Source organism: Lucilia cuprina, chromosome 3 (assembly GCF_022045245.1).
Source record: "Lucilia cuprina isolate Lc7/37 chromosome 3, ASM2204524v1, whole genome shotgun sequence".
NCBI classification, from domain to species: domain Eukaryota; kingdom Metazoa; phylum Arthropoda; class Insecta; order Diptera; family Calliphoridae; genus Lucilia; species Lucilia cuprina.
The window spans coordinates 65,301,077-65,328,523 of record NC_060951.1 but is presented as its reverse complement, the minus strand read 5'-3'; the positions used below and the strand labels follow the sequence as shown (position 1 = coordinate 65,328,523).

The 27,447-nt window shown below is 28.2% G+C and overlaps 2 protein-coding genes across 2 annotated transcripts; one reads left to right on the top strand and one right to left on the bottom strand.

Moving 5' to 3' along the window:
* The first annotated feature begins 436 nt into the window (after positions 1-436).
* Positions 437-5,787, top strand: LOC111674899 (exportin-6). The gene is made up of 11 exons (XM_023435581.2): positions 437-775; positions 859-1,376; positions 1,812-1,964; positions 2,057-2,439; positions 2,520-2,713; positions 2,788-3,203; positions 3,263-3,818; positions 3,881-4,050; positions 4,122-4,331; positions 4,388-4,841; positions 5,603-5,787. The coding sequence occupies exons 1-11, from the start codon at positions 773-775 to the stop codon at positions 5,675-5,677; spliced, it is 3,132 nt and encodes a 1,043-aa protein (XP_023291349.1). The 5' UTR covers positions 437-772; the 3' UTR covers positions 5,678-5,787.
* A 5,770-nt stretch (positions 5,788-11,557) lies between these two features.
* Positions 11,558-17,834, bottom strand: LOC111675034 (histone deacetylase 4). Its single transcript, XM_046946284.1, has 11 exons — positions 17,689-17,834; positions 16,997-17,161; positions 16,846-16,919; positions 16,631-16,761; positions 15,724-15,873; positions 14,554-15,356; positions 13,237-14,478; positions 13,058-13,177; positions 12,561-12,995; positions 12,350-12,483; positions 11,558-12,141 (listed from the first exon to the last, which is right to left on the bottom strand). Exons 1-11 carry the CDS (start codon positions 17,764-17,766, stop codon positions 12,087-12,089), a joined length of 3,387 nt encoding a protein of 1,128 aa, XP_046802240.1. The 5' UTR covers positions 17,767-17,834; the 3' UTR covers positions 11,558-12,086.
* Between the last annotated feature and the right edge of the window lie 9,613 nt (positions 17,835-27,447).

The following is a 27,447-nucleotide window of genomic DNA, read 5'->3' as shown; positions in this document are numbered from 1 at the left end:
AAAAAACACCTTTTTATACCCTACACCACTTTAGTGTTTGTAACGCACAATAATATTGGTCCTATACCCAACTTAAAGGATTTAGATACGGACGAACAGTCCATGTGAACCTTGTAATAGGCCGATCTTCGCTAAACTTGGAGAAAGGATTTGTTTTTAATTTTTAAGAATTTTTTATCCATCCCTGTACAATTTTTCACACAACTTTTGTGCTTGTTCTGTTTTGTTGTTATAAACAATATATTAGCTTCCAAAATCCCACTTTCTGATCTCTCGGAATCCGTTTATATTTAAAATTGTAGAAAATTTAAAAACTAAACGTAGTTGAAAACATAGCCGGCTTACAATTGATTTTATGTCGCCGCCGACATATTTGTTGTCAGTCGCCGCCGCCGTTAATATCTGTTAGCGCAGGTCTTTGCTCAAAGTTCGTAAAGTCGGTTTTTTTGTTCGAGGAGAGTTTTTCATAATTTTTTACTAGCGATTGTCAAATCAGAAATTTGAAGGAAATATATAATAAATTTGTATTAGAAATAGATAAAAATTATAATAGTTTCAATTAAAATATCCTTTTTATAACAATAATAAAATTTGTCTAAAATAATAGCCTTTTATATTGAAATCCAAGATCCAAGTCCCACACGAATATTTTGTTAAATACATACGACACAGACGACATTGTCGTCCATCACCATAAACCTTGATAGAGAGCTCTGACATATAAAAAAGTTAAAAAATAACAAAACAAAAAATTCCTTGGTGAAAACCAAAAATGGTGGGTAATCATATTTGGTCATAATGCATCTCCTAATGAAGTGCATTAATAAATTATTTTTTTATTTGTATTTTTGTGATTAGTCTTCCCCTTTGGCTTTGATGGACTCATTACTACGTGAATTCTATTCTACGGCCACACCTAATAACCGCAAACGGGAAATTGAAACAGAATTAATATCGTTCAAGAGTCAAGCAGAATCCTGGAAGACATGTCTCTCTGTTGTGGGCAATGGTAGCATATTTGAACAAAATCAATTTCTTTGGTTTTTCTGCACTTCTACGTTGGAGCATGCAATAACGCGTCGATGGATGCAGTTGGGCAGTGCAGATAGAGCTCATATGAGGGAAGCACTATGGACTGCTTATGTCAATTTACCACCCAGATCACAGAAAAGACAACGAGACACATATGCTCAACTAATAGCTTTAATGGGTAAACGTGAATTTCCCGATGAAGACCCCAACTATATTATGCACTGTCTGACATTAGTAAAATCAAATTTTGTGTTGGGCATTTGTCTATTGCGTACAACATCTGAAGAAGTTGTTAGTAATCGAGAAGATGTTAGTACCGACAGAAAACAGTATTTTCATTCCTGGTAAGTGTTTCTCATAAATAAATCCTCATATTCGTTTATAATTGATAAAGTTATTGGTGGTTAATAACAGTAAATTTTGTATGAAGAAATTGTTTAATAAACCAAAACTTTATGAATACATTTTTATATGTTTCATGTATTTTTGTGTCGCATATAAAAGCTTTTTTGTATTCATGCGATGTGTTTGTTTGTGGTGATATGAATCCAAATTAAAATTTATTAAAAATTTATAATTTTTCGCCAATTATTTACTACTTCTTTCGCTAACAAGTCTAAAGATATCGTGAATTAACAGTATCGAAATTTGAAAGACAATGCAAATGGAAGAAAACAATTAATTTCTGATGGTCTAGTATTTAATACTGCAAGATTATAATAGTTCCATAAAATCCTTTTTTAATGTATATTTTGTCAATGTGATTCTTGTTTTTAAAGCACGTCAATGTGTATGCCTGAAGTAATGGATCTATTAACAAAATATTTACTAATAGCTGTGTGTCATATTAATGGCAAAGACATTCATTCCATATCAAATACCCTCATGGATTATAGTTTAGTGACATCCCTGCCAAATGACAATCAATTAAGGTAAATATTTGTCTATTCCCTATTATTTTCATTCCACATGTACACTGATTAAATAACAGAAAAATACTAAATATGCAACATATTTTGTGTAGTTCCTCTGTGTTGGAACTGTTAACGTGTATCCAACATTTAGTTTCCTGGGTAAGGACAGATTTAATATCGGAATATTTTCTTATGTCAATTTTGGATATATCGCAATGGCGATCATCACATCAGGATCTGTCATTGGCTGGCTTAAATATACTGAATGAACTATTGTATTTACAAAAATCGTTGCCATATAATGTAACTCTTATGTCTGGTATTAATGTGCTGTTGGATCAACATAATACATCTAAGCAACAGAGTGAAATGTATATTGACAAGTTTCGCGAACTTTTACGTCTGTATGCTGCTAAATATTGGCTAAAAATGTTGCAAGAGTCTACAGTTTTGGATGGCTTCTTGAAATCATTATATTGCTGCACCGTGTTTCGTAAGTTGCAAAATTTCTTTAGTACATTCCAATGGGTCTTAATGAGTATAAATAACTATTATCTTATCTATTTCGTTTAGAAAATGGTGCATATGATTTTACAGAAAAATTGGAAATTTGGACACCCATCATTAAAGGTTTAACCATGCACGATAAATTAAATCGGTATAATGATGTCATACATCAATTAGTATCGGAAATTATGCACCGTACACAATTTGAATATAATAAGACTGAATTGGAACTCTTGGACAATGAACTGATGGAAGATAATGTAATAAAATAGTATAAAAGTCTTTATTTCTTTCTATGCAATTCTCTAATAAATAATTTTTAATATTTTTTCAGACCCAAACAGAATGGCAACAATATTTGACACAGTGCATTGAGTGTATTGCCTTAATCGCCGAGTCTAGACCGAATGCAGTATTTGCACAAGTATTTAGTCATTGGTCTCGGCCACATGTTTACCTCCAATCCATAGAGAATGATATAAACAGTGGCAAAAGTTTCGAGTTGTCACGTAAACTCAAGTCGCAAAATTTTGCTGAACATTTAAGAGACTTTTCCACCGTCTGTCAGGCGGTAGTAAGAATAGCTCCTTTATTGGATACGAACACAACAGCTGAAGCTTCATCAGAAGTTAACTGCCATTTAAATATATTAGCTGAGAATCTGCTTACAACATTGAAATTTTTTACTAGCAACAAACTGCATACAATAGATGTTGATGCCTCAACATTTCAGACTGATTTTGACTATTTGTAAGTGCAATGCATCAGACTCAGTTTTATTTCAATTAAAATTTTCAATGTTATTTCAGATATGCTCAAGTTCTTATGGCCATACGAAGTATTCTGCCATTATGCCAATCATTAAAATCGGATCAAATGCTTTTGCAACTGTTCGACTCGTTGGGTAGCATTTTTCAACCCAATACCATTATGGGATCATCGCCACTCATTTATATGGCAGCCAGCCAATTGCTGTTGTGTATATCATCTGTGATACGTCCGAAATGTCTTTTGGAAATACCCACAATTGTAAATCTCATGCAATCGGGTCCTCGCTTAACGCATTTACCACGGCAAGTGATTGCAAATATCTATATAAGTCTTATTAGTTACCTAGTGTTGCCTTGGAAAAATGTTGACGAACAACAACAGGACTATTCACGCCGCTGTCTGATCCTAAGGGAATATATTGAATGTTTGGCTCAAGGTTTCCTAGAATTGGACTTGAACTCTTTGAATGCGGCCACTGCCGAAGCTAAAGTATCATCGATTTCTTTGAGTTTATTAGTTACATTTAGTTTAGTTATAGAATTCTTTAAAGACTCACCAAACACAACAAAAGACATGTTATCATCTACATTTAAGGTATGTCATTTTTATTTACAAATCAATTTGAGTGTTCTAAGTTTTCCTTTCGTTCTTCACAGCCCATCATAACGAAAGCGCTAATGATTTATAATTCATTTGGTCACAATAGTAATGCAATTTCCATCACTGTGGCCGAGTTTAGTTTAAGTGTTTTGCGTACATTACAAAGTCAATTAGGTTCACAATTTATTAAGGAAATGATAACACTTTTTATAACTGTTAATGTCAGGTGGGTGTCAAAGAACAAGAAGAACGATCAAAATTTAAATAATATAATTATGAACATTAATTAAATTTTAGGGAACAGCTAACTCTTAGTCGCGTCGTGGTGATAGAGAAAATATTACAAATGTTTCAATTAATTGTCCAACAACCAGGTAATGCATCCTTAGCTATGTTGCCTTCAATATTGGACTTTACATTTGAACACATAATGCCTCTACTGCAAGTAGAGAACAGTGTTGCCGATACCACTGACTTGACCAGTGTGGTGTATTCATTGTTCGATAGGTAAGTATTTGTTAAAGGAAAATAAATCATTTAATTATTCTGCGTCTTCCCATCAGTATACTTACTTGTAAATGGCAGTATTTTTACAAGTCACACGTTCAGCCCAATGGTGTATTACAACAGCAAAATGGCAATAATAGTAGTCCAACCATAAATCCCACTGATAACTTACATCCCGAACATTTTATGGCTATTATGAATGCCTATGGGCAAATTGTCGTTACTGGCAATGATCCAAATATAGTACGGACCGTTTTAATATCCATGCAAAATGTTCATGAGAAATGGCGTCTTTATCAGCGGCCATTATTCAAGGAAAATTTATTGGCTTCATTTCAAAGAGCTTTGATTAATGTTCTTCTGTCTGGCGAAGGCGCTTTACATTTTGATCTTTTGACAAATGCTTTATTTGCCATGTCTCAAGTGGATGCTCTCAAAATGCGCGAAAGTTTTGCTAACGCCGGTTTACCCATAAATATGAAATTAATTGATGAAATATGTTTAACTACGGTAAGTAGGAATTTGTCGCTTTAGATTTTTATTTAACCAACGGACATTACTTAATTCAAAAAAATGGCCCCTATTCTGCATTTCAATTCGAATCGAAATTTTCTCCGTTTGGCAACTTTGGTATTTTGCATTTCGATTCAACGCTCTGCCACATAAACAACAACTTACAAAAACGTAGGTACAATCGTAAGGCAGAATACACACGTTCGTAAAGCATTGAAACGAAATGGAATTGCTTCTTCTTTTTCTTACGATTCAGTTTTTTAATGGAATACCTTTTTTCGATCATTGCGTAACTGAATGGGTTAAACGTAATCGAAATGCAAAATAGGGGTGAATATATACAACGAGATAGCAAGGACAATTTTGTAGAATAATTTCACTTTAAACTTTGTCCTTTTTTACACAGAACAAAATTAAGAAAATTTCTTTCAATTCATATCAATTTATTTTTATTCTATTACTATTATAATTTGTTCTCAAAAACACACATAATTTTTTAGTTCATACTTGTCAAAAAATCAAATTCGAAAAATATTTAAAACCAAGTTAATTTAACTGACCAGCAATGGAAATCCCTAGCTCTAAAATTTGAACAAAATATTTAACGACTAGTGTTTTTTGGACACATTATTTTTAAAAACATTTATTTTATTTTGTATTTTCTTTTCTTGTTTGTATTTTTGGTTTCACTTGTACAATCACTTACACTTAAACTTACAATTATAAAAATCTATAAATTGTTTCTTTTCTTTTTTTAGGACATTCCAACATTTTCCCAGAAACTAACGCAATTGATACAAGATGCGCATTGTGTACATCTAACACAAACATAAACATAATTATCAGTAACTAATAAAATAATGCATATTCAATTTATGTTAAAAATAATAATAGTAATTAATATAAAATATAATAAATAATTTTCTAACTTTAATGATCATTAGCTATTGCGTTCAACGTATCAACGCCAACATTTAATCGTATATATTTTATAATATGCTTAAGTATTTTTCATCATAAATAAATATAATTTCTTCATTTCTTTTAAATAATTATTATTTTTATAATGTAATGAATGTGTGTTTAGCATTTTTATAAATATTATTATAGGTACAATACATACATACATTTGTATATATATATATACCTACCATTTTATAAAGATATACATACTAATTTAATTAAATATGAATAATATGTATGTATGTAGGTAATAAAACATTAAACATTAAAATATATTTCCTATTCCTCTTTCATATAATCTATATTTATATAATTAATTTAATTTCATTGTATAACAAAAATACTGTGTTTTAACTTTTTATTTAGTAATTATTAAAGTTTTTTAATTTGTTTATTAATTTATAATTTAATTGTATTTAATCCTTGTAATTTTTCATTTTTTTCAAAAAGGTACTTGTTAAATTATTACTATTTAAAAACACTTATTAATTTACATAATTCATTTTAAAAATATAATTTTTTTATTTTATTTGTGTTCTAAGTATCTCTCTTTTTTTATATATATAAAATATATATGATTTTATTTTTTATAACTTTTAATTTGTTTGCACTTTAATAGTTGTGTGCTAAAAAATGTTTATATCTCATATATTTTTTTTTACTTTATTGTATTCATAACATTATCATTATCAATCAAATTTATAAAATTCGAGCTTATTAAACCAAATTTTTATTGAAAATATTCTTTATTTTTAAAATATTATTAGTAATAATTATATAAAAGACGTTTTATTTTTTTGGTTTTAAATATTACCTATAATAAAAAGCACAGTGTTTTATCAATATAAAAATATTTTTAATAAAAATTAAGAAATTTTCATGTAATCGTAGCAAAAAGTGTTTTATTACTAAATCCTTAAAAGAAAGAATTAGGAAACGTACATGAGTATTAAAGGCATAAACAAGAAGACTTTGTTTGTAAAATGACATGTTGTCGTTTAATTATGTTTATCTGGTTTGTGATGGATATCGAACGATTTAAAATCATCGGATTAAACAGGGTTGACAGACGGCTCTATCTAAAATTTGTAATTGAATTGATTATCTACATTTTGTAATTAATTGAAATGTTTTTGTAGTCCTATCTGTTTTTTTGTTATTAAATCAAATATCTTGAAATTTTCTTAAAATATTTGAATAACTAAAAATGTGTTCATGAATAAAAGTAAATTGTAATTGCAGTTACAAATACAGTTGTTAATGTATATAGGCTTGCATTCTGAAAACAACATTATAACCAAATCGGTTGATTAAAAAAAATCATTTAAAACTTAAATAATAACCAGAGAAACCAAAAATATTAAAAATTAAAAAAAAAAACAATACTTTATTGAACAATACTTTATTGAATATAAAACTACTAAACATTATGGCCCTGTTCCTCTAAATGCAAACGAACAAGTATTTTCTAGATTTATATTGAAAACAACAAATGAATTCGAAAAATTGTTATTGTTTTCAATATAAAATGAGAAAGAAATTTTCGTTCGCATTTAGAGGAACAGGCAGTATAATTAATTTGTTAGAATATGGTTTGGGAAATAAAACGCTTTTAAAAATATACAAAAATAAAAAACTAAAGCGAAAAACATCAAAATATTGACTAAAACAGTAAAATATGCTCTAAAAACTCAAACATATGTCCTAAATGTGCTTCAAAAGTCAATTCATGCTAAAATATGGATAAAATATGTAAAAAATAGGCTCTATCAAATCGACGATGACAAAATTCTTAAATTGTCTTATCCATGAGTCCATACGACGTACCACAAAAAAAATGCATTTGCATATTTTGGTAATAACACTTAAATCAATTACTGTTCAAAATATTAAAAGATCTTACTTCCACTTATGTTATATATTTTAACAAAATTTTTATCTAACTATAATTATAAAATTTGTTTGTTAAAGGTACATATTTAATAATAATTTTTGTTATTGTTTTTATCTAAGTATAATCTAATATATTTAAGACATCATAGTATCATTAACAATTACACAACGTGACACAGTTAACTAATATTTTTTTTGTTTTGACATTTGTCAAGTGTTAAAATTTGTTCTAAAATTGTTTACTAATGTTAGGCCAGTATAAAACACATATTAATTTAATAAATTATAACTATTTTAATATCATTATAATAATTTTATAAAAGCATTATTTATCTGTTAATTTTAGCATATAAAAGTTTAAATTATTTTCTTTTTTCGTTCTAATATTTAAAACTTATTCATTCAAGTTTTTGGGTGACAATGGGAATTATAATAGGGGAAATGCTTTTAGCTTCCCTGTACAAAAACTGTTTGTATTTTGTGTGTGTGTGTGTGTGCATATTATTCTTTCTTTAACATTGATTTATATATTTCAATTATAATGCATTCTGCGAAATGTTTTTTATTTTAAAAATTTTAATTATATTCCAACACACAATTTATTAATTGTTATAATTATGGTTTATTTCTTTAAAAATTAAATTTATTTTTATATGTATGTATGTGTACATATATATATAAACATTTCAAATTGTGTTTTTTTTCTTGTTTTGTTTTGTTGTCCACTTTGCGTTGGTCTAGTTTCATCAAGTTTCTTTAATTTATTTATTTTTTTTCTAAAACACATTTTTTATTGTCAATTATGTTTTTTTTTTGGTTTTATTTAAATATATGTATGTATGTATGTTTGCACGTTTTTTTAATTCTTTTTCATTTGCTAACAAAATATACACAACGTTTTTATTTAATTTTGGATGCTTTATTTACCAGCCTGATTAACTTAATTTTCTATATTTTTATTATAATGATGACAAAGCACTTTATTTTCTCTACAATATATCCAGGGACTAAAATCAAGAAAATTTTAATGTTATATTACAATATCATCAGATTTCTATTGGTTTGATTCAATGTTAAGTAGAATGAAAGAATGAATTCTATGCAGAATTATTTAATTTTAACTTTCATTCAATCTAGTTCAAAGTTAAAGGTTAAAAATTTTGTAAATTCGATTTAAAACAGATTGAATTGTAATCCTACACAGGGAATTTAATAAAAATCATTAATGTTATTGTTTCTATATATATTGCGAATACTTTGGTTACAAATTTACTTGTATATTATTTTTGTTACAATAACATATTGAATGCAAATAAAAGAAGAAAAATTTTAAGTTTGATTCACCGAATCCGATTCCAAATCCAGTTTGGTATGAAAATATGCACTTTCGTTTTGTTTAATTACTAGCAGTTTTGCAGTAGTACAAAGTAAATGTTATTTTCATAATTTTTTTTATTAAAACTTCAAAAATTATTTTTCTAAAAATACATACAAAACCAATTCAGGCCAATTATGAACAATTATTCCCCTGGTTTTTGTTAAATGACTGTAATGCTTTAGGTATAGGAAAGGGAATACAAACTGTGTTTGTTATTCAGAATATGACTGATTGTTTTCGAATCAGCAAATTTGCATTAGTTCTTTTATTCGAAATTCTCGTATAAACGATAACGATAAAATCACGCAAGTTTTAGCTTAATCGATCCAATTCGCCATTACTTTTATCTTTAATGTAACTTATTGCTGGGCAGCTATTGTCTTCAATTTACGCACAATAAGTATATATTATGAAATCAATTTTGAAAATTTTAAAAGTTTATCGCATGTTTGTTATAAGAAAACTTTATATATACTTATCGATTTTGTCAATATTCAGTTATGAGTAGGAGTCACTCGATAATTAAATGTATTTTTTTTAATATAGAATCGAATCATTCAAAATTTAAATTTTGTGCGTAATGTCGTTTCTGCAATGAGCTCAATTAATTACTAATTACTTAAATTGTTCAAGAAATGCTATTAAAGACCTCGATAGGAAAATTACTGATTATAGTCCCTTGATATTCGTACACAAAACTTAATCCTATAGTTCTTTAAGTTAATCTACATCCGTTTAAATGTATATTCTTCAAGTCAAAATAAACATTTTAATTTAAAGTAGAATACATTTAAATAAAACAAGTAATAAAATAATATATTCAAAATGATTTAAATAAGCAATTTCGAAAAAACTTAAAACTTACCAACATGTTTGTGTGTGTGTGTATTATGATTTAATGATTGTGGCGATATATTAAAAATATTTTTCTCATTAAAAAATAAATAATCCTTGAGTAGGTGTGTACATGTATTTTACAATAAAAAAGCAAGTATTAACATCAATCATATGTTCTCAAATCCAAATACTTTTCTTAACTGTAAAAAAATAAAAAAGTATTAAGTACAAAGTATAAGAAACAATAAATTTTACCTGCCTGCATTTTTGGGAAGACCGATAATAAACGAAACTAAAAATAACAACTGAAAATGTAAAATAAATTATAAAGATTTACATACATATTATGTATGTTTCTGTAGCCCTTTTTAAAAGAAATTTAATTTTTTTTAAACTTAGCAAGCGAACGTTTTACATTTTGTTGAATGTGCTTCACAATTCAAAATAAACTAACGTTTTTACTAAGTAGTTTCTAAATGGTATAAACAACAAACACTTTTGAATTATAGGTTTAATTCAATTCTAGTTGTTTAACGATTAAATTCAATTTCATGTTCCTGCTTTATGTCGAAATTTTGTGTAAAAAGTAATTGAGAATCTATTGATTTTGTTAGACATACATACATATTTACATATACTAAAGACTCAGAGAGAAACTTCAAAATGTATAGATTTTGAAGCACAACAAAATATAAAAATTTTCAATACAATTAAATTAGAAGTGCTAATCCAATCTAAATGTTGACAAATAAATTCAATCATTTTTATTTTGTTTAACAAATTTTGTATACTCTTTACACAAAATATACATTTTATTTTTCACATTAATTAAATTCTAGTGTTTTTCTCAGTTTCAGTAACAACAATAAATAATTATTTATTTATTTAATTTGTTTTAATTTTTAGTTATACATTTAAAATTAATTAAATCCACTTAAATAATGTCATGTTGTCTAGATTTAATTTGCAAAAAAATAATAAAAATATAAAAGAGAAAAAAAAAACAAAACAATATTATAATAAAACCAATTAAAGGACTTAAATCGAAATCATAATAAGCCACAAGGATTTTAAAACTGAAACTTTACAAAATATGATCTTTTTTACTTATCAATATTTCTATATTTGCGACTAAAGATGTTTTGCTGCAATCCCTTGATTTGGGTAAATATTTATGTCAATAGAAAAAATTCATAAAATTTAACTACATTAATATTAAAAAAATTAGAGTTTTATATAGACAGAGATGTATATAAAAAATTAAAATAAATAAATCTTGCACACATAAAAATAGTTTCTTTGTTCTAAACTAATTATACTTAAAATTAAAATTAAATTATTTTAGTAAATCAAAGAAATTCAATTAGATTGATCACTTTGTATTCGTTATCCATTTTGTTTCATTTTGCATGATTAGAGTTAAATTAAAATTAATAATAAAAATATTACTTAATAGCAGAGAAGAACAAAAATAAAATCTATAATTAAAGCATTTAAATTAAATTTAAATGCACAATAAACATTAAATTACAACTAAAAACAAAAAAGTAAAACTTAAGTGGCACAGCCACCTATAATTTCTAACAAATTTCGTTTTACTTATAACAATTTAAAATTATTTAACTAAAATTATTCTTTTTTCCAAATATTTAAATGAGGATTAGAAAGGATTTCACTCTCTCTCTATCTCTCTCATGAAATGTTACGATTTTTCTTTGCTTTGTACGCAAGGCGTTTAAATTGTTTCTCAACAATTACAAAGCAGATTTCCAAAATTATTTTTTTTTTGTACAAGTTTATACTTAGTGAGAATATTATTTTTTTCTTTTGTTTTTAATAGTACATTACAAATAAACCACATAAATGCCGCATAAAAAATATATGCAGTTCCAAAATTATATGAAAAAGTGCGACTGTTATGAGAACTCACTAATGACAGTTCTCACCAAACATTCAAAATTTGTGTATGAGTGTTTTGTAAGTGTGTTTACAACTACAATTATTACTACTAAAAACAATCCCAAAATGGAAAGATTGTTTTCAAAGCTTTGGTTATGCTTTGATCCAAACAAAAATTATGGCAGTTAGTTTTTTTCATTGGTGCTTAACTGTATAAACTGCCTTCCAACCAATCCAAAAACAATTCAAATTTCAGTTAAATAGAATGTTTTCTATTTAGTTTCATCTTGGTCCATCGGTTCCTCGGAATCATCACAAGAAAGAGTTCTAAAAACAAAGAAAATTAAATTGAAATAAATATTTAACTTTCATACTATTGTTGGTAATAAGAATAGAGAAAGAAGATATTAAACTCCAAAGACAATAATCTACAAAATTTCAGAATATTGTCACTTGACATAATTTCTCTAAGTAGGAATTCTTCCTTGTACTTATATATTTTTAAAACAAAATCGAATTATTATTTTTGACATACTTGTTCATCGACTGCATTGATAGTCCTGCCATAGCTGTTACAGTATCCGACTCGTCATGTTCAATTTTTAAAGCTTCCAACGCAGACATACCCACAGTATGATCTAAACGTTTAACACAAGGCCAATGTTGAGACTGCAATAAAAATAGGAATTAAAATAATACAATTAAATTATATTTAGTGCCGTTTACATGAAAATGTAACTATTTACCTGTATAGCTATAGTTTTTTGCAAGGTATCAATTGCATTTTGACAGGGAGGACGATTAAGTTCACTTTCAGCTATCGGTGATAAAGGATCGCCCAGTAAAGCTCTAACACATTCTTGAGCGGAATCACATATAGCCGGTAGATCGTAGCCACCTTCAAGAGCCAAAACAACTTTACCATTGGCCAGATGCATTAATTCGCGTGTCATATAACCAAAACAAGCTGGCGATACAAGATATCCACCTAAAGGAGCAGGATGACCTGATGCAGCATCGAAACCGGCCGAAACTAAAACAATATCAGGATTAAAATAACGAGCAATTGGCATCACAATAGTACGGAATGCAGCAATATATTCGGCATCACCCAATGGTGGATTCAACGCACCAGACCAGGAAATGTTAACATTGTAGCCTAAACCAGAACCGGAGCCACACTATAAAAAGAAAATTACAAATTGATTAAATCTTTAACATTAATATTTTAGAAATGATTTACCTCTGTGGGTCCACCAGTGCCGGGGAAGAAATTGCCGTCATCATGACGATGTATGGATAAATATAAAATATCTGAATTACTGTAAAAAGCTTGCTGTGTGCCATTGCCATGGTGGACATCCTATAAAATTAAAACAGTCTTAAAATGCTAAATATTACAAATTATAATTTTCTACCTACCCAATCGACAATAAGGATCCTCTTAATTTCAGGTAAACGCTGCCTTAATAGTTTAGCTGCTATCGCTATGGAATTAAAGAAACAAAAGCCCATGGCCAAGTTGGCTTCGGCATGATGACCGGGCGGCCGTACCACTGCAAAACCATTCTTTAAATCACCTTTGGCAGTTTTCATAGCCAAATCGATGACACAACCAGCAGCCATTCTTGCTGCTAATGCCGTATGATGTTCATTCCAAGTGGTGTCCAAGTCTACACCCACACCACCGCACGAAAGTCGTACGAAGCTTGCCGAGGGTGCAGCGGCTTCCAATTTCTGTCGGTTAGCAGCCAACTGACATTGACTTGAGCCGAATAGCATAGCATGAGCTTCCGTATGCACCGATTGTATTTCTTCGAGAGTTGCTTTTGGAGATCTTAAGCGATGACAACGCTTAGCTAAGTCTGTTTCATTTAAACGAGCCCATACACTTTGTAAGCGCCCACTGTGTTCAGGATGAAGACCGTTGTTGCCACATATGCAAACATGTTTCAACATTAAATTGTCGTAAGTTAAACCTGTGGTAATTTTATGCGACGGTGACAAACTATTGCTAGATATTGGAGGTGTTGTCTGCTGCTGCTGTTGTTGTTGCTGTTGTAATTGTTCGGTGGTTAACTGAGCATGACGCGTGGACAAATCCATTAGATGTTGTCGTCCATGTCCGTGTATGGCTAAATTTACTGGTGGTATATGATCTGCTGATGACGATGTAACAATGGGGCCGGCATGAGGAATATGTGTTGATTGACCAGTATCAGGAATTTGACTTAGACCATGAGGACCCAAATGAACCAAGGGTGATGATAAAGTTCTTGATAAAGGTCGTATTAATCCTCTAGCAACAGCATCATCTATTTGCAGAGATTGCATATAGAGGAGTTCACGCTGTTGTTGAAGGTACTCTTTGCTGCGCATTAATTTATTCGGTTTATTTGGTACGCATACCGGTGGTGGACCAGTGGCGTAAGGAATGGGCGCCGCCACAGTTGCTGTATTGGGGAGATTTTGTGAGGTACTCGTGATAACTGTACTAGTTAACACTGTTTTTGGAGGCTTCTTTTTGTCGGTGAGATCCATTACTTCGGCGGCATCATCCTCTTCTTTCAGTTGAGTATCTCGCACAGCTCCACTGCGTGTGAGTACAGTTTGTCGTATTTTTTGGGTTAATAATATATGTTGTTCGTAAGCTTGTCGTTCGGCCTGTAGAAAAAAATAGGGAAATGTTAGTAAAGTTACTGCTACAATAGATAATTGTTTTTGAGATCAAAAACTTACATCACTATTCTCATAATGAGTTGGTGTAATATTTAACTGACCACTGCCAGTTAGCATAGGATGACCTAGGGGTAAAGGAGCTGACTGTGTTCTACCCAATGGCCGGTGACCCTGTTTATTAAGATGAGCTTGGGCAACCTGAGCATCTGTAATTGGTTGTCCATACATGGTGGAGGACGATTGTGGAGAATGTGCTACAGCATGTATACCGCCCGTAGAAGCTACATGCATTAAAGCTGAGGTACCAGTCGAAGCTGCATGAGCTAGCGGTGGTGCCACCTCACCCACCAGAGAAGCCTGTGATGAAGATGTTGATGTAGCCGAAGCAGATCGTATAACTGGAGACTGCGGAGGTGCTGCTCCCGCCACAGCTGAATTAGCCGTTGGTGGTATCATAGAACTAGGTGGAGGAACAACTTGTCTGCCAAATGGTACCGCTAAAGGATTATAATACGTCGGCGGACCAGTTGTACCGGCTACAGGTGGCATGCCAGCGCCACCTCCACAAGCAACATGTTGTCGCAATGCCGCTAACATGGCATAATTAGCTGCGGCGGAATTATGAGCATTCTGTAAATGAGGACGGCCTAATGATATATTTGGCATGGATGGTGAACTAAATAATGATAAGTCATTGATGCTGCTACGTTGGCCCGGCTGATACTGACTGCCATCTTCATTTTCTTCTTGTATAGGTGCATTCGTAGGTGAGCCACGATTTGGACCAACTACACCTGTACCAGCAGCCGTTAGACTAGATGATGGTGGAGAATTTGGACCAGAATCAGGTGTACTACTGCAATCTTATGGAAATAAATAAAGTTATAACATTAATTTGTAAATAAAAAAAATCTCAATAGTAATTAATACTGCATCACTTTTTCCATTTATAAAGTTTATATTTAATTTCGTATTTAGTTAGTAATAGAGTTAATACAAACAAATAAATTATAAATTAAAACGACATTCAGTTAAAATAAAAAACAACAATAAAATTATAAAAAAAATAAATCATTACAAAAAATATTACAAAAAAATACAAAAAAGCTTACTATTTTTCAACCATATAAAAAGACAAAAAGTATATGTATGTATTTTGTATTAACTCTCTACTTTGGAATTTCCAGAAATGGATTTGATAGTTTTCGTTTTCATTGTATGTATACGTACTTGTTAAAGTAGAATTTTGTTTTTGTTGTCTTCTTTGGGCCGCTTGTAACAGGCGTTCATGTCTTCTTATACCAGCTGGTCCACTATTTCGAGCTTTACGTTCTATGACACTTAGTTTTAAGCGCATCTTTAGTAAATTTGGTTCGGATGCTGTGTGTTATAAATGAAGAGTAGTAATTTGTTTGTTTTTTTTTTTTTTGGAGTTGTTGTGAAAAAAATTATTAATGCATGTTTTTTTCTTGTCTTTTAATAATGTTTTAGATAAAAAGTAACAATTTCATGTATTTAAATTTTTTTAATTAAAGGGTCCAAAAATAATTGTTATTTTATTTTAGAAAATTGAGTTGAAGAAGTCTAATTTTTTTGTAAATATTCTATACTCATACGCTATGTAGTACCATATACATAGTCTTGATTAGAAACATAAACACATTCTAAAAACATTTTTTATTTCGAACTAAAACTGCATTTCAGTGGATTTCTCTTCTAAATGGTAATGACTAAAAATATTTATTTTTTATTTAGATTCCTAAATATTCAAGGGGAAACTGTGTATATTATTTTACCATATTTTTGTTTTATACTATTTAAACGATTAATAAGTATGTCTGCTTACATATGATTATATTTTTTTCGTCAAAAATTACCATATTTAAACATATTTTTTCCTAAAAAGAAGTATATTTTTAAATAATTCATTTACATACAGATTAGTTTTAAAAATTTCACAGTTTAGCACTTGTTTTATGGTGTTAATGGGCGCAATAACATCAAAAATTACAAAAAAATTTCCTTCGTTTCACTTGAAAAACATGCATAAAAAGTTCAGATTACTTAACGAATCCATTTTGTATTTATTTTTGTATTTAAATACATTTAAAAGGAATTAAATTGTGAAAAAACTTACCAGTTTTTCGCAGAGGAAAATCTGATTCATATTTGAGTAGAGATGATGGAGGTGGTTGTGGTATTTTATATGGATGAGAACTAGAAACTGCTCCAGTGGGTAGGGATTCACCAGATGAACTTTTAACAACACTTCTAAGAATAGGGGAGTTTAGAAAGTTAAATTAAAAACTTTTTGTCAAAACCCAAAGAAATTAGACTTATTAATGTACTTACCTATTGCGATATGGTGATGTTGTTTGCATGCCATTTGGGGAGGAGGCGGCTTGTTTACGATTTAATATAAAACACTATAATTTTTTAAGGAAATCAATTTTGTAATATGAATTAATTTAAAATAAAGTTTATGTTAATTTTTTTAACTTACATTTAATATTTGTTTCACTTCTGGACTAGCATTTGCACTGTTCTCTTTACGTTTGACTATGGCTTCCCTTTCTCGTCTTTCTCTTTGCTGTTGATCTTCAGCAGCAGCTGAAATGATTCTTTGTTCTTGTAATTCCTGATAAGCGCCATGTGTGTGGACTGCATACTAAATGTGTATTAAAAATATATAAATACATAGAATTGTTTATTAAAAATGTCAACGTATTATTTTCATTTCTTTATCTTAAATTAAGAAAAAATATTTCATTCGAGATGATGTTTTTTTTTTGTTAATAAAAATAAAAGTACCCTTAAGTACTTCGAAGAAGTGCACATAATGTAGCATGAATTTATGTAAATTCTTAAAATAATTTTGGAATTCGTTAATAATATTAAGAGCTGATTTTAAAACAAATTGTATACGCCAGATTAGAGTAATGGTATGAGGATTAATTAAATATTTAAATAACATATTTGGTCAAAATAAATCATTGTTAAAGCAATGCTTCGAGTTTTAGAAGATTAATATATTATTTTGTAGATACAATTAAAATTATTAATTGGGTTAATAAAACTTCTTAATACCAACAGAATTAGATTATAAAAAAAAAGAAATAAACAAAGAAAACAAAATTAAATAAAAATTTGTTCACACTTAGTTTTGAAACAAGTGTCAAGGAACAACGAACTTACATGAAATTTATGTTCCAATTGTAATTTATGTTGTAATTCCAATTGTTTTGATTTTTCTTGAAATGTATGAAGCAACATTTGTTTCTGTAATTCTTGTGTCTTTTTCAACTGTAAACAAACAGAAATAGAATAGAATAAAAAAATCAAACATTAGTCTCTTACAATTTATTACGAAAATCAAATTAGTACTAATTTTTGTTTATTTCATTTTTTAAATTAAAAAGAAAATTTCTTTAACAAATTTATTTATTGAAACAAAAGTAGCAGCATGTTGTTAATTAAAAAATACGAAAAAAATCAAAACAACAAAAAAAAAAATTATTTTAAATTTACCACCAACAAATTAATACTAAATATAAAATATAAATAAATGTTCACATATGTGTACACACAAACTTATATTTATAAACAAAAAATAATTAGTTGATTTTAATATAATAGTAGAAAAAGAAAACAAAATACATTAAGAAGTTTCCATGACCTTAAGTCAATTTGTATTTAAAATTTATTTTATTATATTACGTAGGAGTGTTCGTTCGTTCATTCCTTCTATTTTCATTTTTTATTTCTTATTTTTTCTGTTTTGCATTCTAAATAATATTAGGAAAAACTTTAACATTTATATTTATATATATATATTTATTTTTGCAAAATTAAATAAGAAAAATACGCATTGTTGTTATATACATACGTAGGTACAACAATATTTTGAATACATTTTATACCACACACTTAAGGGCTAAAAAATAGCACTGAAATAAAGTAAATATAAGCGGCATTTAAATTTTTTGTATTCAGTTGAAATCAAAACTTTTCGGAAACAACATAAATTACAAAATATTTATTTAAATATAATTTTTGATTATATTTCTAACCACGTGTCTAGATTAGATACATTTTTATTATGCTAAATATCTAATTTAGACATGGGATAAAAATTGATATTCTGAAACATAAATTTCAAACGTAATAATCCTTAGCATTTATTATAACTTAACCGTTACAATATTGTTTTGATACAATTCACCCAAAGCCCATTTTACACGAAAAACTAAAATGAAATTACATCCTTACGATTAATATAAAACAACAACAAAGTACTATGAAGATAGCTATTTTCCTTTTTTCTATGTGTTACTATAAAAATACAGCCCGGATCTAATGACACTTGCTTGTTTTTTAATAATTTCAAAAAATGATGAGATTGTGAAATTTTCCATCCGTATTTTCATTCAAAGTGTGATGATTTCATTATATCAAGTTGTGTCAATTATGACATGAATTAGTAACATTTTTGGCAGTGTCAGTTTTTGAGAAATAGCTTTTTATATGTATAAAGTTTGACAGCTTCAAACAAAACTTAATAAAATACGATAAATATTTTACATATCTGTTGAAAAATGTTTTTCTTAAAACTCATATCAATATTTCTGACATACAAATATTTTAAAAGAAAATAAAGAAAAGACAAATTCAGTGCTTTTAAGTTGCTCCAAACTGTACAATGGATGGTGCTCATGTAGAAAACTTACATATGAAGAAGGAAAATTTAAATAAAAAAAATAAAATAAAAAGAAATATATTTTGTATATACTATTTACTATATAAATAAATATTTATATAGAAATTTTTGCTTAGAGGTGGCCATTTAATGGCTAAAACAACGTTAGGTGGTGGTAGCATTCGTTATATGCTGAATTTCTTTTTTTTCGCTATTTTTGTATTTTGATTTCTTTAACACACAACTATACTAATACAACAAAAAAAAAAATAAATAAATAAATTGAAAAATAAATCTAAGTGCTACATTTGGTTGGGCGAAATGTTTGCCCATTCCAAGATTATTATGTAAATAGGTTTCAATTTCTTTTGGACTGCAGAATTTTAAAATTTTTCGAGTATTTTATATTAAGTATTAAAAAAAATTCTTAAACTTAAAAACAAAGAAAAATCAATAATTTAACTTTTTAGATCACTTTTCTTTAAATTACAAAAATCTATAAAACAATTACAAAATTTAAAGAAAGAACTTAAAACTTTTCAATTACATTTGGATATCAGTTTATAGAATTAATTTAATTTAGTTCAATATTTTTTGTTAGTTTTTAACTTACAAATACCAAATATTAAATATTTTTAAAAAATAATCCAAATCAGCCTTGTTTTTGCTCTGAGTTATTGTGTGGAAATGGTTAATAAAATATTTGCAAATTATTTTAAGAATTTTGGAATGTAAGTGATTCCTTGAATATGAATACACATTTGTTTATACACTTAAAAAGTGTAATATAAATTAAATTTAAATAAAGTACGATTACATATTGCTCAAATATTTGACAAAACAAACATCCACGAATTCAAGCACTAATCTATGGACTAGACAACTGACAAGACTGTAAACACTTGTCTTGAAGACCTTTGGATGAATTTTTTGACGTTTCACCGCCGGTGGCAATTTTTGTATTTGAGTGTATTGGTCCGTGTACCAAAACTATGCTCAAGTATTTGAGCTGTCTGACCATTGCTGCCCTGTTGCTTAAATGCATAAAAATCACCTCCTTTAACAATCACGCAGATGGGATGGCGAGAACATGAATAACGTAATGTTTCATAACATTACTTTGTAATGTTATGAAAACTAGTATAAAGTATATTACATCCATCAGCATACAACCTAGCACACTTCTTATTTATCCGACACACTCATTCAGAAAAACATCTGACACACACACACACACTCTAAATATACGAGTGGGTAAGGCCCGCATATCTATATATTGATCTCGTATAATATACACTTGAACCAATTTATATCCCAAAATCACTCCTCTGTCACGACAACAGCATCGGTCTTGTTCTGAATTCGGATTTAAAACACAGTCGACACGTGTACCTCGAAAGGACCTCCACAATAATCGGTATAAGACAAAGTTCGAAACTCTGCCTTGTGGAATACTGGTTTCCATGTTACCAGATTAAGTGATATATTTGATCATCAGTTTATAGTCCCAGCAGACTAGAGGTACTGGTAGCATCTCTTTACCCTAGAATTGAAATAAAACCTATATGGTTGAAGATTCATCAATGTAACATGCCCCGGGGTGAGCTTGGAAACGATTCCCACTAACGTCGTGTAATGAACGGTTTTCAACAAAGTTGTATCTGTATATCTAAACATATATTTATCATCTACTGACTGGTTTGAAAATTTTTTTTTTTTGCTCACTGTGAACCAAATTTTTTTTTAAATTTATCCAAACAATTTATGAAAAAAAGACAGAAAAAAAAATGTTTCTGAGAAGTATTTCAGAGACAGAAATTAATTGTTATCGATATGATTTTGAACTATGCTACTTTGAGTATACCAAAATATTTTCCAGGCCTATGTTTATCATTTTATTCAGGAAACTTTTATTTTGTTTTTCTTAAAAAGCTAACATAAACTATTATTTTTGATTTTTTTTATATCCGTTTCCCTAAGAAAATTATTTGAGTTTTTTTTATTGATTTTTGTTTGGAAAAAAGTTTTCAGTAATTGTTATGGAAGGAAGATGGGAAAATACAAATCAAAACTAATTTTTTGTCTAGGAGAAATCGAATAAAAATTTAAAATAGTTTTATTTTTTAGATAATGACAATTACAGTTTCTGAAATATTTACTTTATTTTATAGGTTTTGCTTATTGGGTTGAATAAGTTGTATGAAGATTAACCGATTGTTTTTATATACATACGAGAGAATTTTGTTATTTTTTGAAAACAATAGCTTTATATACTTGTCAGTAAGGGAAAATAAAAAAAAAAAATATCAATTCATATTAAAATGTTCTTTTTGGAAATGTAAATTTCTTTCAAATATTTTTTTGTAATATTAATGTCATTGTTTATATTCCTTACTATAAAACTTTCTCAGTACATTTACGTGACATGTAACATAAAACTACTGACATAACATATAACAACTCTGTCTAACTGCTTATGAAAATTTCCATCTGGCAATGCCGTATTGTGGATCTTTGAAAATACTTTTACGTGTTTTCCTTTGACCTATTTTCTTTTAAATCCTAACGGGATAATCATGCGTTTTTTTTTTTTTTCTTTAATATTTTTTTTTTGCAAATTTAAGCTTGTTGAAAGAAGAATGGCGTTGTTAAAGTCATTCAATTAGCAACAGTTGGACAGTTCGGTTGAGTAACTAAAAAGAACAATGAACAGTTGTAAAATAAAGAAGAACTAAATTTTTCTATAAGTAAAATCTATTTGAACTTTGAAAAAAAAAAAAAAAGAAAATTTACAATAATATTTATTCTAAATCAAGGAAATTTAGTTATATTGTTTTAAGTGAAACAAATTTAAGAAAAAAAAAAAATAAGAAAGGAAAACTGTTGCCTAACTCCTGTATTGGTCAGGAAATCAAGTACCAGCTCACCACGTGGACAGTGACCACATGGCATGTCGGCGAAAATTTGCCCATAAAGCTTTGTTAAAGACAAGGAAACGCCATTAAATATCAAGTTCGCCACCGAAACGCGTGGAATTTTGGAGGAGTTGGAAGTTAAGCCTTAAAGTGTGTGTAAAATGTGTTATTTCCAATCCGAAGACCGTCATTGTCTAACAGTTTAACCAACAAGCCCGCAAAATTATGTTTAACCGAATCCTCAAAATCTACAACCTTAAGAATATGTACCACGTAAAACAGTTTTGATAATCCACCGTGTAAAATAGACTTATTCCATGTGAAAACAAACCAAAAAACAAAATTTTCAAAAAAAAAAAAAAAAAAAAAAGTGCTAAAATAAAATTTAACAGAACCGCTTTTAACGCAAGACAAGAAAAAAAAGTACAATAGTTAATGGTACAAGATAAACAAAGTACAAACAAAATCTCTCCCAAGAAGAAAATAGTTACTACATTTCGATTGTGAAATCCTCATTCATACAATAAAGAATTCAACCAGCTAAAGTATTGAATCCCAACAAAAATTTATCCCGAAAATCAAGATCTCCAACAAATAAGGAAAACCCATCAAACATTAAGTATAAAAATACCTTTTGAAAGTTTCTTCATCGATCTATCAGTGAAAAGGAAAATTTACGAATTCCTTAATAAACCTGCCGTAAAGGGGAGATCTCATCCAGCTCTATTGATGGATACCCTAATTGGTTACCTTTAGTTATTAAAATTTATAATTCATTCCTCATTTCTTTAATTTTGATTTAATTAATTTAAATTCAATAATTGCTGAAGATTTAAAAAAAAAAAAAGAGAAATAAAAAAAAATATATATATAAATTTGTTAAACGTAAATTGGTAAATTAAAAAAAAAGGAACATCAAAAGAAAGAAAAGGAAAATTTAAAGAAATTAAAATCAATTTAAAGCATTTAGGTAGGTTTCATATATATAAATAAGCAGAATTTGTACTTCCAAAATCTATATAAAATTGCCTTAAATATATATAGTGAAAGAGTTTGTTTAATCAAATAGTGCTTAAATTACATATATAAATGTTGCCAACCAATCAACTAATTAATATTAAAGTTGTTAAAAAGGTGGCGGAGCTAATTTCAGAGATAACCAACACTTCAAATTGTTCATCGAGATCCGGAGGCCTTCGCGAACTTCGAAACAACAATAATTGGGTGAGTGTAATATTTCTAAACTTCTTTTAATTTGTGTTAAATTAGCTATTTCCTCAGTTTGTTATGTTTTGCAATTTTTTGTTGATTTCGAAAATTTTAATTTTTTTTTTTTGTTTATAATTTCCATAATAATTTGTTAATTTGGTACATTTTTATTTCTTTAAATTTTCATTTTTTTTTTTTTTTTAAATTTTCATTATTGTTTATTATGTAATTTTCAATATTAATTTTGTTATTTTTTTTTTTTCTTAATTATGTAAAATTAATTTTGTTAATTTTCATTATTATTTTTTTTTTTTTGTTTCATTATCATTTTTTTGTTCATTTAAGTCAATTTCCCATATAATTTTTTTTTTTTGTTTCTTATTATTTTATTATTTTATTTATGTAAATTACTAATATTATATTTTTTTTGATAATTTTCCATTATTTTTTTAGTTTCATTATAAATTGATTTAATTTTTTTTCATTTGTATTATAATTGTTTTAAATCGTTTTCTCATTATTATTCCTTTTAATTTTTCCTGAATTTTTTTTGTTTATATAAATTCTGTTGACCCATAGAACAAATGTTATTTGCTTGGATTTATAAACCCCAACCCTGTAGTTTCGATAATATATGCTTTATTGCTTTTACTGTGTTGTTTATATCCAATTCCAAGTATTATTTAAATTATTAATTAAAGTTAATTTATAGTCTCAGAAGAACAGAAAAAGCGTTGTAATGTACGTTAAGTTAAGAGGTTTATCTAAGTTTTGGAATTTAAATAAATGAATTATTTTTTTAAATAATGGAGTAAAAATTTCGTCTTTTCAATAAAGTTGGAATTGTTTTAGGTGCCTGCTGTAGGGGTCTGAAAATATTGATAATGGTCACTAGGACATTGGTAGGAAGGGGTGAAGAGACCAAGCTCTCCGACAACAGCTGGATGAAGCTTTTGGGAAAGGTTACAAAAACAGATAGAATAGGTTTCACAATAGTTTTATTTTTCTCATTGGCCATAAACGGGCAGTACAAAAAAGTTATGGTCATCCTGGCCCCGCAATAGTTTTATTATTCTTCATCTTTTAACTAAATAGGGAGCCTATAAAAACAAAACAACTGTGGAAACTTGCGTATGTCTAGATGAGGACCGAACCCCCCATGCCCGACTGTTAGCTAGTCTTTTCAATGGCTCCCGCAGTCCTCATTTTGACATTCGTTAAACACTATCCTTGGGGATAGTATTAAAAAATTCGTATGGAATTTTTTTTGTACGTGTTCATAACAGTCGGGTAAAAAACGTACTTAATATGACGTAGGCTGCTGCGAAATTTTTCGATTCCAAAGGTAGAATAATACTAAATTTTTGCTTTTGCAAATAATAGTTTAAAATTCAGAACTACTTTTTGATTTATACAGATTTATATACAATAACCAGCTTCTAATCAATTAGAAGCTCAGATATGATAAAAAATAACTTAAGATCTAATACAAAAGTTCGAATGAAGATAAATTTCAAGATAATATCAAAACTATATATATATGTCAAATATTTACAATACTCGTGTTTTTAACAGCTTCCACAGCACACCCTCTTTAAACGAATTCTAAGATCAACCACCTTCATTAATATTAATTTATTGTTGTTGTGATGTTAAAAGAAAAAAAATTAAAAATTATATAGTCATTTTAGCCTTGAATCATGAATAAATATTCAGTCAGTCGTCGTATATGTGTATTTTCTGTGAGTGTAGAACAATAGGGAACGACTGAAGGCGAATGTAGAAATGTAGAAGAAGAAGAATACTTGTGATAACATTACATGAGTTACACCACAATGATGTTGCTGTTGTTGTTTATGATGATGATGTTGCTTGCTGTTGTTGCTGCTGTTGAGGTTGTGTATGATGATTTAGTTGTTGTTAATAATGATGATGAAAATGTGTGCTTTTGTGTTTATTTTTACATGAGAAACAGAATGTCGCTATTTTTAAAACGAAATGTTATTTGCGTTTTTTGCTAAAGTTTATTTTATTTTTACATTTTTCTTCTTCTCAACTGAATGTGGTGTCTTTCTTCGATTTATTTTATTCTTTCAGTTTATTTTTTTTTTTTATTATTTTTGTGCGTGTATTTATAAATATGTTGTTTGTATATAAATCTATTTATAAAATATTCTGAACCTCATACGCAGTTAGTCGATTATTATAGAATGATGTGATTTTCCTTTTATTTTTGTAAAAATTTACAATGAGTGTGTACGAAAGGAGAATATATATTGAATATGTAAAGAAATATGTATTTTCGTATAAAAATTGAAGGGGTTTCCTCAGCTCACTTATGGATTGAATGGGGGTTTGAAAGTATGGCGAAAGTAAATATTTAAAATTAAAAATATTGTTTATGGTATAATTATGAACATCGTAATCGATATGGATTAATATACTATTTGTACTAAGGATTGTCGAATTGTCACCGACCACTTGAGAAATTTTTTACAATCTTGCTGACTCCAATCTTTAGCTCGAAATGCACGTCTCTTAAAATAGAATTTAAACATAATTGAAAATTTTAGCGTAGTTTCTAAGTTTTGTCACTTAATCAGTATCAAAAGACCATAGACAATAATATATCTATCACTTAAATACCTGTCATATGAAATTTATATTTTCTACTTCTCATTCAACAGGTGTTTTTTTTTTTTTTAAATTTCTATGAATTCAATAAAAAAGTTGAAAGCAACTAAAAATGAAAAATCGATTTAATAACAAAAAATAACATGAGTCTATTAAAATCTTAAGATTTCTTTTATATGAAATCCACTCAAGCAAGACTGTTATAAAGTTCTTTAAAATTAGCAACAGCAATTTTAATTAAATGTAAAGTAAAAATAAAATTAATTGAAATATAAATAAATACTTGTTGGTTGATATACAAAAAGAATTTAACCACAAGTGTAGATAGATACGAGTTGTATTTTAAGAATAGAAATTGGGTATGGTCGTCTAAAAAAAGCACAACTCACACAATAATTTGTTTGTTGTATTTCGTTGTGTTTTTCTACTTTCTTCTTCTTCTTCTTATACTCCCAGTTCCGTACAGTTCAGTTCGGTACGGTTCGATTAAATAATTATTTCGCATTAACAGTGCTGTATTCGTGTTGGATGTTTTTTTTTTTGGTTGTATGTAAACATTGTTTTTAAATATACATATTTATTTTTATAATAAAGTATTTTAGTAACTCAATTAAAATGAAATGTTTCATTCGTTTTTTCTTCGTTGTAGCTTTTTTATTCTATGATAAATATTTTTAAACTCTATAGAAATAACAAAATCAACAGCAACAACTTGGAGAATCATGTTATAAAGGCATCTTTTGATATATTTTTATTATTAAATGTATATACGTATATATAAATATATATGTATATATACAGATGTATGTATATTTTTATGTATTTTAATTATGGCTGGTTGGTACAATAAGTAAATCTATTAATAAGTATCTACAATACAGTAAGGATTAAAAGTTACGCTTTTATTTATTGTTATAGCAAATGGTGAGTAAAAGAAAATCACCTCTCTAGGTTTCATATAAAAAAAGGCCAGTTAAAGAACACAAAAGTACTTATAAATTCAAGTTCAAGTTAGGTTAATAGAAGTGCGGACTGTTGAGCGCTCCTTTTTGATATTCAGAAAATGAAAAAAGTACCAATGAATGACGAAAAAGTACCAGAAGACCTTTCATAGATTTTCATTTTGGGTTATAAGTTTTTATTATATCGGGATCCTATATTTCTGATTTTATATTTGTAAGTTCAATATTTCAGAAAAAAACAAAAAGTGCCAATTGAGGTGCAAAAAATTACAAAATCATTTTCTACGGATTTTCTTAAATTTGAGAGCATATATAATTTTATGTTTCAATATTATAGAAAATTTGAAAAATCTATTTTAAAGAAGGAAATATGCCAAATAGGTTGTAATTCACTTCGGGCTCTACATCTTTTGAGAAATTCTAAAAGTAACAGTTAAACAACAAATAGTGCCCGTGTTCTGTAACGTGATTTAAATAATTTTTAATATAAACACATTACAATTCACCCGTGTGTGATGATGATTATAAAATTTTCCTT